The sequence below is a fragment of the Sprattus sprattus genome (genome assembly GCF_963457725.1).
Source record: "Sprattus sprattus genome assembly, chromosome: 8".
Lineage (NCBI taxonomy): Eukaryota > Metazoa > Chordata > Actinopteri > Clupeiformes > Clupeidae > Sprattus > Sprattus sprattus.
In genome coordinates this window covers 34,467,446-34,482,112 of record NC_137927.1, presented here as the reverse complement: position 1 = coordinate 34,482,112, position 14,667 = coordinate 34,467,446, and the positions used below count along the sequence as shown (strand labels likewise).

The 14,667-nt window shown below is 42.4% G+C and overlaps 1 protein-coding gene across 1 annotated transcript; it reads left to right on the top strand.

Annotated features, from left to right (window-relative positions):
* Positions 1-5,262: 5,262 nt before the first annotated feature.
* LOC308369248 (piggyBac transposable element-derived protein 4-like) lies at positions 5,263-12,541 on the top strand (the record flags this gene model as incomplete). Its single annotated transcript, XM_080843590.1, has 3 exons — positions 5,263-5,435; positions 6,271-7,805; positions 12,531-12,541. 3 exons carry the CDS (start codon positions 5,263-5,265, stop codon positions 12,539-12,541), a joined length of 1,719 nt encoding a protein of 572 aa, XP_080699716.1.
* Between the last annotated feature and the right edge of the window lie 2,126 nt (positions 12,542-14,667).

Genomic DNA, 14,667 nt, shown 5'->3' with positions numbered 1-14,667 from the left:
AGAATAGATTTTAAAGTATTGTTGCTTGTTTTTAAATCACTAACTGGAATGGGGCCCACTTATCTTGTAGACCTCCTCCAATACCACCCCCCCGCTAGACCGCTTAGATCTCAAGACCGACTGTTTTTATCAAAACCAACTGTTAAAACCAAAAGCGGTGAAGCTGCCTTTAGTTTTTATGCTACTCAGCTGTGGAACCAGCTGCCAATCTCAATTAGAACTGCACCCTCTATTGACAGTTTTTAAACCAGTATCAAGACCCATCTATTTTCTGTTGCCTTTTCTTAGACTATTTTTCTGTTTTATATGCTCTCCCTTATGCATAACCCTTTATTCACTTTATTTATGTATTTTATGTGATTTTATATATTTGAATTTTTTATATTTTGTCTTGTCTTCCTTTTATTATGTAAAACACTTCATTTTATTTGTGTAAAGCACTTTGGGTTGCCATTGGCATGAAATGTGCTATATAAATAAAAATGCCTTGCCTTGCCTTGCCTTGCTAACTCTTTGTGTTTTGTGTTGCATACATGTTGTAACCAGATTAGCTTCTCTTGTTTTTTTTTGTGTGTTTGTGTGTGTGTGGGCTGGCCAGCCGATGTATGAAAGGACTTACACGACTCAATTCCACTCACCGACTGAGTGAGAATATACCATGACATACTTTTTACCACTGACTTTTGATTATTTTATTTATTGTCTGGTATATGACTTTTGACTGTTTTGTTTATTGTCTGGTATGATATAAGTCTGACAATGCCTTGCTTTAACCTGTATTTACTTTTCAAAGGTGATAGCATCCAAGCTATCATATAGGGGATTTGAAGGCTGGTTGTGACTTATCTGCACTATTTTATGTTGTCTTTGTTTGTTCCACCTGTATTCCTTTTTATTTTAATTTGTCAAAGTCTTGTGCTATTTGTCTTTGTTTGTTCCAACCTTCCATTTTATTTCACCAAGCTGTGTGCTTTGACCCCTCAAGTACTCTTGCAGAGCTCTTTTACCAAACACCGCTCCCCCTCCCCCATATCACAGTCAAATGCAAATGCATTAATGTTCTCTAAACCCCTCATACTGTTGTTGGTTTCTCATGTGAGACTTATAATTTCGGACCCTGAGATCACCCTATTCACTTCAATTCCGAGGGAAGATTACCCCTCCCCTGCCCATCTGAAGCCATCAACACACCGCATCTAACACCTCCCTGAGTCCAGGGGCTTTTTGGGCTCCGGCTGAGGTCATGGACTGTCCAGCTCTCCTCAGAGATACACACTCTCAGCCTAAACTAAAGGACTATCGACAACCCTGTGACCACAATGGACACCTGAACTCTTCAACCAGCCATCCACATGCTCGGTGTTCCTGATTCAGCACTTCTTGTCAGGGTAGAGATTACCAACCAAGAAGACTGACCTACATCACAGAAGGACTCTGCATATGGGCTCTGGGTGTTTACAAGATAACTCTTGTGTGAGCACAGAAAGGCTCATATAGGGGACTGATATTGATGTTTTCCTGGCCTGATATGTTGTTGCATGGTGGTTCTTATGTGAGCATAGAAATGCTCATATAGGGGACTGATGAAGCTGCAAAATAACTATTCCACTGTTAATTTGTATCATTCCTATCTGTAACATATTTCGATGTTTCCTGCTCTGATTGGCTGTTGCCTGGTTGTTATTGTGTGAGCATATATATGCTCATATAGGGGACTGATGGAACTGGAAATATTGCTATTTGTGTAGTAAAACATTAACTGCTTGTTCTGTATCTGCAACTTACTCTGGATGTGTACTCTGTGTGTCTCTCCGTAAGCAATTGATATTTGACCACCTCCCCCTCTTCCTGCTAGAGTCCTAGGGCCTGATTTACTAATATGCGAGCGCTGCTTAATCTGCGTTCGCAAATTAACGCACAGTGTTTTTGCGCATTTTCCGTGGTATTTATCAACCCAGATCTGCGCTGGGCAAGCTGTGTTTACTCCGCCCTATATAGGGCCTGATTTACTAACATTGCGACCACTGCTTAAACTGCGTTCGCACATTAACGCACGGTGTTTTATATAGGAAGAGAAAATGAAGCTTTAGCAAAGTGGAAATAGATATATTGGTTCACGTTCGCTCAATCACTGAACCTGATTCAATGTGTGCGCTGCTATTGTTGTTCTGCCCGCCATCACCTACAGCAAGATGTTTAAAAGAACACGATTATAAAGAATATGCTATTGGTGGCATTAATGCATAAACTGTCTATTATAACAATATAGATGTGTACATGGCGAGATTAATAATTTCTACAAGGGACATGGGTTCACTACAATATATATGGACGTGGGTGCAATCAATGGTTCATATTACGTTTGGAAAGTTTGCGATTTCAAAAAAAGTCCTGTTTGATGTCTATAATTTCAGCTGTGGCAGTGGGGAAATGTATTGGCCAGTGCGCCATAGCAATGCGTCGAGTACCTGTGTGAATATTTGGCGAAAGTGAAGGCTGAGATATATCAACTGCTGATACTATAACTGTTTGAAATGATCCGGTGCCAATATTTGCAATGTTTACCAACTGATTGAATGGAATGTTGGAGGGTTAGATGTCGTCTCTGATCTGGTTCAGTAATTGAAGTATTGCGTGGCTGGTTAACCTGTACCGTCTAATGATTTGTGGTTATTTTAACTGAAAATGTGTTATACAAGTTGAAAAAATTATTTCTGTGCGCTGTCTCTGTCTTCTTTCTTCGCCTTTCTCTTATCACTGCTGCCATATCAACGTTTTCAGACTCAATGAAAATGCGCTTCCTGGTTAAGACGTGCTTTTATGAGGCGGAGAATTAGCGCGCAAATCGGAGAGGTGCGCTTGCCAGGCAGTTTAGTAAATACCCCGCAATACATCATTAGGCGCACTTATCTTCGATCCTCCCAAATATTTGCGCATGTTTCCACCCACCTTTTCTGTCCTCCCCGTCCACACCCACAAAGCGTTAATATGCGCTGCACCCTGTTAGTAAATACCGTTTGATGTTAACGACCGCTATTTTACGCCAGAAATGGGCGCAATCCTGTTAGTAAATCAGGCCCCTAGTGTCCTGGCATCAACCCCTCCCCCCTCCCCCCCATAGGTGAACCTCTCACTGTATTCCCCCCCCTCCTCTCATCTAAAGGGTGTGGCCCTCCCCACCTCCTTCTGTACTGTAACCTGATTGAATGTATAAATGCCATTGCATTCTGCTATCAGGTAGGCCTTTCTTTGAGCTGCAGCTGAGAGGGGGACTCCACGCTAAAATACAAACTCCAGAAAACTGACTCTGCCTCCGGAAAACACTTGACTGACTCTTGATAACTTGTGCATTGACCGCTGTTGAAGGGTCTGTCTGGTACCGTAAGTAAAAACCACATAGAACCGGGAGGAATGTACGTTCTTGAATTAAAAACATACAGTATACATCAAATAAAGTCTGCTCTTCTGTAAGCTATATATATATATTCCATTCAAACCATATCCTAGTTAAACCTTCTTGGCGAAGTTTGAGATAATGTCAGTCTCTCCATTTTGTATATTTCATAAACTATATCAATCCAATCATAAATCAGGGGAGCCTGTTGTTTCAGCCATTTACGTGTTATGGCCTTTTTACATGCAGCTAATAAGATGGACATGAGCTTCCTGTCTTTGGCATTTATCTCTTGTGGAAAGTTACCCAAGTATAAAGTGTCAAATCTGAAGGGAATATTATTTCGGAAAACCTCCTGCAAAATCTGATGTACACTTTTCCAGTATGGGATTAACACTTGGCAGTACCAGAAGATGTGATAGTGATTCGCTTTATCTGTTTGGCATTGTCTCCAGCAGTCGGAATCAGTAGTGTAATGGCACTTTTGTAGAGGGGTTATGAAGAAACTAACCAGATTCTTCCAACAGAATTCCCTCCAGCTCAGAGAACTACCCCGCAAACAGGGGACGTCCCCAGGACGTTAACAGGACATTCGCAACGTCCCCAATCGTCCCCAATTGGTCCCCGCCATAACGTTCGCTAGAGGAAGTTACCAGAAAGTTTTTGACGTTCGTAGCAAATCTATGTGTGGTCCTTCTGTGACGTTCACATGAGTCTTAAATCGGACTTTTAGGGAACGTTATAATTTGGTCAGTCAGCACACGTCCCCAGGACGTCCCTGTTACCTTTACCTGTGGTCCTCTGCGTGATGTTCGCATGAGCCTTAAAATGGTCTTTTAGGGAACGTTCTTATTTGGTCTCTCAGCATACGTCCCCAGGACGTCCTTTAAAAACGTCCCCGTTACCTTTACCTGTGGTCCTCTGCGTGACGTTCGCATGAGCCTTAAAACTGACTTTTAGGGAATGTTCTTATTTGGTCTCTCAGCATACGTCCCCAGGACGTCCTTTAAAAACGTCCCCGTTACCTTAACTGTGGTCCTCTGCGTGACGTGCGCATGAGCCTTAAAACGGACTTTTAGGGAACGTTCTTATTTGGTTTCTCAGCATACGTCCCCAGGACGTCCTTCAAAAACGTCCCCGTTACCTTTACCTGTGGTCCACTAAGGGCCGTTCGCATGAGCCTTAAAACGGACTTGCATGCATGCATTTATTTCAAGTCGGTTAGATTACTGAAACGCACTCTATGCTGGTCTGACAAAACAGATGTTAAACAAACTTCACCTTCTCTTTTAACCCTTAGAACTCAATTGACGCGCCGACGCGTCAAAATGTGACTGACGTCACTCTGACACGTTTGTTTAAAAGGCAACGCCTAATCAGGAAGTCATTCTTGAATATTTCAACAGAGTACACTTCAGGCTTCATTTTGATTCCATGTATGTGTGGTTAGGTGCAGTAGAAATAAAACTATCATTATTTAAACAAAACATAAACAATACCACGACCGGAATGTTGTTAGAATGTTATGACTTGAATTCGCGGCAGCGAAAAGCTACAGATGTCATTTTATTGCCACATGAAACAGCGTGGACAAACCAAAACAAACGATGCCATTCATTCATATGACACACCACTGATCTGTATTACTGTAGGATAGTACATGTACCATATCCAGGAAGTGGACAATCCACAGGAAACACTTTTGTAGATCAGAGCAGGAGTTTCCTGACTAGTGAAGTAGGCGGCAAAAGAGGGCGCGGTTAGCATAGCTTTGTCGCTTGTATTGGTCCTGGCTGCTGTATATCATTATCATTATCCATCCATCAACTCTCCACTCATTCATTAATCCACTCACAACAATATTGAAAATGAATCGTGGACGTAACGCTTTTAGCGTGGAAGACGTTTTGTCTATGTGGGACGACATCCAGGTCGAGGAAGAAGTTGACGCCGAGTCAAGTTTTAGTGAGAGCAGTGAAGACGAGAACATCCCACCTCCTCCTCCTGCTGCTGCTGCTGCTGCTGCTTCGTCTGGTCTGAGGTAAGTTTGTTATACGTTTGATAGCGAAATAGATGGCGAAATAGCGGGAAAGTTTTGACAATTTCAATTTAGTATAAACATACAGTGACATCCGAGTGTAACCCTTATTGGAAAAGCAAATCCCATCTGCCTGAAGTATAGCATCTCCCGCGAGTCGCATAAGTAGAAGTGACAGATTCAAGGCTTGACAGGCAGACATACCGAGTGACAAGTGGTGACAGTCGTAGTTTTGCAAACGTAGGCCTACATGATGATGTGTTTCTAATAAGCTTATGATAAACCGTTTTGGTTACTTGCTTTTACCTCGTTTAGTGTTAGGGGTTATGTTTTGTGGGCTGTCTGAAATGATTTCAGATGTTGAGCAGTCCGTTGTTGACGTGAAAGCTATAGCCTACTACTGTAGTAGCCATGCCTAATTTACTGAACCAAATGAAGGCTACTGTGTGTGTGTGTGTGTGTGTGTCCAGTCTTCACTCCCCTTCCTGAACATTTCATCTGTATTGTAGCAGTGTTTTGGATAGTGCAGACACTCCAGCATTGTTGTTGGGTGTATGCTTGCACTGATATAACTTGAAATGATGGGCCTAATATGAACTGTATTGTTGATAACGTTTTTGAGGAAAAGTTTCATTGTCACTGCATGGTTGGATATGATGCTATAATAGTTATTTTACACAATACATACGCACACAGGTGTATATATGATGCCACTCCTAAAGTGGTCAAATATTTGCATATGAACAGTGTTGGACAGCCAGATGCTGAAAGCGCACACCCAATTTTGTTGCTTTACATGTACATGTTACATGTGTTTTTTTCTTTGTGTGTATTGTAGAGGTGACCAGTCTGAAGCCCAACCACCACTAAGGAGGAAAAGAAAGGCTCCTTCCTCTGGACCAACTCTGGCTGTGGAGTGGAAAACAGAGATGGATGTGGACATTGCTCCACCACCTCTGAGATTCAGGCCTCTGAAGACCCCAGGCATACAGGTGGACACCACTGTCCAACACACCCCTGGAGAGCTCTTCAAGCTTTTTTTTTCACCTGCTGTGGTCCGTCAAGTTTGCAACACTACCAACCTGTATGCTGCTGTGAATGCAGTTGATAAGAGCTACAAGTGGGTTGACGTGGACTTGACGGAGTTCTATCACTTCCTGGGGGTGCTGCAGTACACGGGACTGGTTAAGCTGCCGTGTGTGGAGGACTACTGGAGCACAGACCCTGTGCTGAATTCAAGCTTCCCAAGGTCTGTCATGCCCAGAGCCCGGTTCCAGGCCCTGCTGTGGAACCTTCACCTCAGCGACCTGGTGGTGGACCACACCAACGACCTCCAGAAGGGCACACCCCACCACAATCGGGTACACCGGGCACAGCCCCTGCTGGACCACATGAGAGTGGCCTGCAAGTCGGCGTACCATCCGAGAAGGGAGCTGGCAGTGGATGAGAGGATGGTTGCCACAAAGGCCAAGACGGGCATCACACAGTACATGAAGAACAAGCCCACCAAGTGGGGCATGAAGCTGTTTGTGTTAGCTGACTCCAGCAACGGCTACACTGTGGACTTCACTGTTTACTGTGGGAAAACAGGTGGGACCTCTGAGAAGGGGTTGTCTTACGATGCAGTGATGAACCTGGTGCAGCCAGCGGTGTTCGGCACAGGGTATCACGTATACGTAGACAACTTCTACTCAAGTCCCACACTGTTCCATGACCTGGTGACCCTGAACATCGGCGCTTGCGGCACCTACAGGGAGGGGAGGAAGGGGTGTCCTCCCAGTCGAGGCCTGCTTACAAGGAAGACACCACGGGGCACTTTGCGCTGGTTGAGGCATGGCAAGCTGGTTTTCGTGAAGTGGATGGACACAAGGGAGGTGTCGATGTGCTCAACCATTCATGCAGCGCATGGCAGCGAAATTGCAAAGAGGAGAGTGAAGAGCAGGGATGGAAGCCTCCGAACCATCGAGGTCCCGTGCCCCCTTCCCGTGGTGGCGTACAACAAATACATGGGTGGAGTTGATCGCTCCGATCAGCTCATCCAGTATTACACTACACACAGGAGGCTGAGCCGGCCCTATCGCACCCTCTTCCTGCACTGCTTCGACATCGCGAGCACCAACGCCTACATCCTCCATGTGGAACTGGCTAAGGCCAGGCAGCAGAGGGCCCTGACTCACAAGGCCTTCATCCTACAGCTTGTAAAAGAGCTGTGTGAGGTGGAGAGCTCTGGAGTGCCACTGAAGAGGCAAGCAAGTCATCTTCCCGTGCCATGCATTGAACAGCCAGGGGACATCTCCAACAGGGCAACGGTTGGTCGCAAGAGATGCCAGCTTTGCGCTGACCGAGGCATCCGCACCGACACGCCCTGGAAATGTGAGGCCTGTGACGTGCCTCTTTGCCTGCAGCTGAGCCGAAATTGTTTCAGGGAGTGGCATGCAATGTTCCCTCTAATTATTTTCAGCACTGAGCAAATATTTTTTATTCTGAGCGCACATTTCAGCACTGTGAGCAATTCGTAAACCACGCGACCTTACGAAAATGACCACGAGCCTGCGTTAGCCATAGGTTTCCAAAGAGATGACAGCAAATGCATCAATATGTCTACAAGGTTGATATTTATTCAATATCCTTTATAATGGCTGGACTTTGGAACATTTTAATGATGGTGTTTTACCAGTCAGTTTAGTTGAACTTAAAGGATCTTGAAAATAAATAAGGTTTAGGGAAGTTATGACTGGTTCACTGGTTATGAACGATAATGATATATATATACACAAAATAAAAGTATCCAAGGTGTTTAGTCATTTCTCAGCAGGTACAACATTTAAGTAGAACTTAATTGAAAGAAAAATGTTAATGCAGTGCTCTACAATAAATATAGTAGGCCTAATTATGGTGTATTTTTTCCTAAAGGTAGCCTTCATAAAAAAATTAATAACTGCAGCAGCAAACTAAGCTACAAAACATGTCATTTGAATTACATTGAGAGAGCTAGCCTATCTGGCTGTTTGGTTCATCTTAGGCCTATGGAAGACACACCTTTCTGACTAAACATATGTCAAAATGTTGTTGCAGTTATCAAGATCACTTTGAATAGGGCCTAATAGGTCTAATTGAAAATATTGGAAATTTCTACCTCAAATCTTCTCGCCTCACGATTTTGTCTTAGTGGCATTCATTAGACTGAAACCGCGTTCTCAGTTGGCACTAGATGCTTGGAATGTGCCACAAATGTCGAAGTTGTACCAGATCTGGAAAATGCTCACTTTTCAGCGACCACCTTTTTTCAATAGCCTAACCATGAACTTGAATTCGACAAATGCGTCCCGGGACCGCATATTATGCTTCCTCCAGAAGCGCTTTGAACCTTTTCGCCAGATTGGTCACGTCATTCAGCCCATGATCAAATTTACTAACTGCACGATCCAACGTGTCCGGCTCAAAGGCAGCCCACTCAGCTCAGGGAAGCGGGCATCCAAGTGCTCACAAACTTTAAGGACAAACAGAATAATGTCACTTTTGTTCACTGCATGTTTTCCCACGAGCGAACTCTTTTCGCTTTTGTCTCTGAGCATATGTAAATATGTCTGAAAGTTTTATCCTACCTGAGTCAGTTTGGACTATTTTATCTAGCCGTCCATGTTTAAACGTTAGGCAGACCTTTGTCTGGGGCACCTGCTCTGCCTTTCTTTTCGCCATGGTAGCCTATGCTGGAGCAGAGGCCGGCAAGAGAGCTAAAGGAGATTGTGTATGTAAACATTCTAACGCACATCCGGCTTGGTTGTCAGACATGTCAGTATTTTAAATGTTTATTACCTAGCCTACATCCCCTTTGATTCTCAGATTTTTAAACCCTAAAAAAAAAATCGTTTATGCGGTCTGAAAAATGTGCGCAGTCTGAAAAATCTATTGCGCGGGCTCTTCGACTGGCCTGCGCGCCTGCGCGCGCGCGCAGCTTAGAGGGAACATTGGTGGCATGTGTAAGTCACTCACACGCACACACACACACACACACACACACCTTCATGTAAACATCACACACAAACACACACACACACACACACACAGTGATCAATCTACTGTTCTATCATTGTTATATGTTATGTTATGAATTGCCGTTCCAAATGTTTATTTTATGAATAACCGTTCTTGTTCTATTTGCAATATATTCCTATCCCATGATATTATTTCTTATATTATCAGTTGCTGCCAGTTCACATTGCAGTTTTTATTGTGATTAGTATTTTTTTATTTTTCCTTCCAATCTGTAAATAACCTTGCACTTATGTGTTAGGGTGTGTGACACCCATCATACGTCATGGGTTACTTATGACATATTCTGAAAACGCCTGTAACAGGTTGCTGCTCAATTATTTGACATTATTTCTTTGTTTATGAAAAGTATATTTCTTTTTTTAATTGAGATATACTCAAATATGTGTGTATTTTTCCTTCCAATCTGTAAATAACCTTGCACTTATGTGTTAGGGTGTGTGACACCCATCATACGTCATGGGTTACTTATGACATATTCTGAAAACGCCTGTAACAGGTTGCTGCTATATAACATTATTTCTTTGTTTATGAAAAGTATATTTCTTTTTTAATTGAGATATGCTCAAATAAGTGTGTATTTATCCTTTCAATCTGTAAATAACCTGGGATTTATGTGTAAGGGTGTGTGACAGCCATCATCTCTCATGGGTTATTTATGAAAAATATAAAAAACGCCTAAAATAGATTGTTGTTAAATCTACATATTTATTTATTTTTGAGAATTATATTGCACATTTCAATTAGATTTTTATGAAATAAGTGTTCATTTATCTTTTCCATCTGTAAATAACCTTGCATTTCTGTGTAAGGGTATGTGACAACCTTCATATCTCATGGGTTACTTATGAAGCCTCCCAAAAACGCCTACAACAGACTGCTGCTATATGACCATGTATACATTTTGGTGAGGTTTATTTCAAAGACAGTGACTTAATTTGTTTCAGAACAAATGTGTTTACAGATTTAGGCAATAAAAACTCTTTAATCTGTATATTTGACATTGTCTATACTCATTTATTTAAAAAAATCTGAATCGGACCTCACATTTTGTTCATGATCATTGCCCTGACATTTTCATATAGTTGGTTAAAATACAACACAACCCTACATTATCATATTGCTTAGGTTCTGCTGAGAAAAATGATATAAGATACATAGTAGTGGACCTCTCTGAAGGCCTCCCACATGTGTTTAAAGCCCGATATACAAAAAATCACAAAAAACGCTCTGAGTTCTAAGGGTTAAAAAGGGAATTAAAACTTTTTAATTTTCTTCAGCCTATTCATGACCTGTATGTAATGATGTCTTAATGTTCATGTTCATTGTGTTGTCTCTGTTCAACGAAATGAATTCACAAAATGTACCCTTTAAAATTGAATTGCAACTTTCATTCATTCAATCATTCTGTGCATCAAAATCGCCCAAATTCCCCTGTTTGTTTCCAGCAAGCCTGTATTTCTTTCAAATAAACACAACAATGATCGCAATGATGAACAAACATTAATTTAAAAAACAAAAACACTGAGAAAATGTCACTTCTACACTGAATTCCGCTACGGTCACGCCCCCCTATACAGTTCCGCTACAGCCTGTCACATTTATTCGCTCATCTTCCCAATCGCCTGCAAATAATGTTTTTTTAGTCTTCTGTTCTGTTGATGGCTGGCAAACAACAATCTTAGAAGGTTTGGGTCACTTGAAGCACATATTATTCACTAATTTTAAGCCATCAATCTACCTCAGGGTGAACAAAATGAGCAGAAATGGAATAAAACGGAATTCACCAAAATGTGTAAAGAACTTTTTTTTGGCGGTTACAATAATGAAAAAAAAACAGGGGGGTACGTAGCTTGAGATTGAATGTCTGAAGGGGTACGGGACTGTTAAAGTTTGGGAACCACTGGCCTACTCTACGTAACTAGAAAAGTATTTAAACTAGCTCATTCAAACTTTCTTGGCTTAAATATCATTACTTGAAGAATGCTAACTTCCAAGGGTGTGGCTTGGATATATCATAGTTTTCGGGGTGCTTGAATTTGCGCAAAAAATTTACTCTACGTTCTGTTTCCTCAAACCCTCGAAAAAAATGACTAAGTTTGTTGGCTGTCTCACACTGTGATAAACATGTTAAAGTGACAAAATAATAATCAGACAGTGGTAGTACAGTAGGTAGAGAAGTGGATTAGTAATAGGAAGGTTGCCGGTTCAATTCTCAAGAATGTATGCGCGTGTGTGTGTGTGTCTATGTATATCATGTGATATGTGCTATATAAATAAACCTGAACTTGAACTTGTGTGTGCGTGTGCCCTTTAAGCAAAATGACGGCCCTCTATCTATTATTATTTTATTTTTATCATTTAGCTCAGCAAAAACGATCGTTACCCCCACCATGCCTGCTACGTCCGCGGTGCGTCCTTGAATAACGTCCCCAGGACGTCTAAAACACGTTTCCCAGAAGTCACCACAATGCCCTCAGGACGTTCTTGCAACGTCCTGCAGAACGTCCCCAGGACCTATAGAAACACGTTTTCCAGACGTCACCGCAACGTCCTCGGGACACTGTGAACGTTGTGCAAAACGTCCTAGAGTTGTCAAGGGAACCATACACATTAACGTTTTTAGAACGTTCAAAGAGACCATTACAGGACGTCGAGGGGACGTGTTCTCTATTGTGTTTGGCAAATACCATACCAATCGTCTTGGCCGACAACATAATTTGTCTCACTATCCCATTTTTCCTTGATATACAATGACTCTTGTGATTTTCTATGTGAGAAACAGTTGTATATCTTGGATATGATTTTATAGTTGCATTCAGAATTGTATGCAGGTATGAAGATTTTCGGACCCTATTCGCAGATGCTCCGGACGCTACTTCCTGCTTGCTAGGCTTGCTACTGTGTCGTGCTGTCTAGCCCCGGAACGCTTATCTGCTTTGTACTGCTACGTATCCCAGTGACTGCGCTCACTATCACTACCTTTCACATTACATCGAATTTGGGAATTCTCTCTCTCCCCCCCCTATTTCTTGTCCCTCTCAGATAACGCTTAGCCGGCCATGGCGTCTTGTTCGACCCCTGCCCGCTGCCCATTGTGTAATATGTTTAGCGACTCTCCAACAACTTTCAATGGCTACAATACTTGCACCTACAAGTGTAGGCTACTGGCAAGCTTCGACGAGAGGATATCTCTAGTTGAGTCGCGTCTCCTCACCATAGACTTTATTACTTCGTTAAACCAACCTAGCGAAATTCAGCCTGTAGATCTAACATTAACCGACACTACTCTATCTCCTAGCTTGCCCGTGTTAACACCGGAACCCAAACCCCTCGGTAAATGGGTGACTGTAAAACGAGGCAGTAGTAGAAGACACTCTAAGCCCGTATCACACTCGGATCCCATCCTCACTTCAAACCGTTTCTCTTCCCTTAATACCACCGATACTGATGATAAAGTTCTCGTTATTGGTGACTCCACCCTGAGGCATATTCAACTCGCAACCCCATTACCAACTGTGAACTGTATACCGGGAGCTAGTTCAAATGACATCGAATCCCACTTAAAACTAATCGCTGATCTGAGATTCTCTAAAATAATTATTCACACAGGCGTAAACGATGTCCGCCTACGGCAATCGGAAATCACTGAGCTAAATTTTATATCGTTATTCACTACCGCGACACAAATGGCAGACTCTGTAGTGTGTTCTGGCCCTATGCCTATCAACCGCGGCGACGAAATGTACAGTAGACTATTGACACTTAATAACTGGCTAGCAGTATGGTGCTCTGACAATAACGTAGATTTTATAAATAACTGGCCAACTTTTTGGAGGAAGCCTGGGCTACTACAGAAGGATGGCATCCACCCCTCTAAAGAGGGAGCTAGCCTCCTTTCTCAAAACTTAAAACACCACCTAACCCAAACGTACTACTGACAATCAATAACTAGAACTGGATGGCAGACCTATCACCCCACACTAACTCCTGCTGCACCAGTACACTCTCTGCCCATATTAAACCACATACAAACGGTATCTATACCCAGAATACATAAGCCCAACGCAATTCACACTAGAAGAAGCATTAATCAGGAAAACCTAATAAAGATACAAACCTTATCAGCACAAAATGAAACTTGCACAATACTAAAACTGGGCCTTATTAACATTCGGTCCCTAACATCAAAAGGTGCACTTATAAATGAGCTGATAACAGACAACAACATCCAAATACTTTTCCCAACTGAAACCTGGCTAAAACCAGATGAATTCATAGCCTTAAATGAATCTACCCCTCCAAGCCATGTTAACTGCCACATCCCCCGTACCACTGGACATGGAGGTGGAGTTGCTACAATTTCCCTCGCTAATCTATGTATTTCCCCACGACCTAAATTTAAATTTGCATCATTTGAAGTCCTCGCACTTCATCTTATGCATCCAAACTCAAAAGCCACTAACCCGGTCACTCTTGTGACACTATATAGACCACCAGGTCCCTACACTGAATTTTTATCCGAATTTTCCGATTTCCTATCCGCCCTGATTGTAAATTCTAATAAAATCCTGATAGTGGGAGATTTTAATATCCATATGGATAATGAAAATAATAGCCTTACAATTGCATTCCAATCACTGATAGACTCTATCGGGTTCTCACAGCATGTAAACACACCAACTCACTACCATAATCACACCATCGACCTTGTATTAACGCATGGCCTAGAAATTGACCGCCCTATAGTTCAACCCCAAAATACTACCCTCTCGGACCACCACCTAATTACATTCAACATGAAATTAGAAGTCCGTCCAACATCGGAAATATCCCACTTCTACAGCCATTGTCTATCCGACAGGACTACAGCTGAATTTATATCAAAACTACCCGCCAGCCTCACCTCAGCTCCTACCGCTGGCAAAGCGAATGACATATGCACTTCCCCACCTTATATCGACCTACTGACTGAAGCAGTCACACATGCGTTGCACTCAACCCTTGACGCTGTTGCACCACTAAAAAAGAGAATAAGAAAACTGAAAAAACTAGCCCCATGGTACACTGATCAGACTCGTGCACTTAAACAAACCACACGAAAACTAGAAAAGAAATTGTACTCCACCAAACTTGAGGTATTCCTCCTGGCGTGGAAGGATAGTCTTCTAAGATATAAACG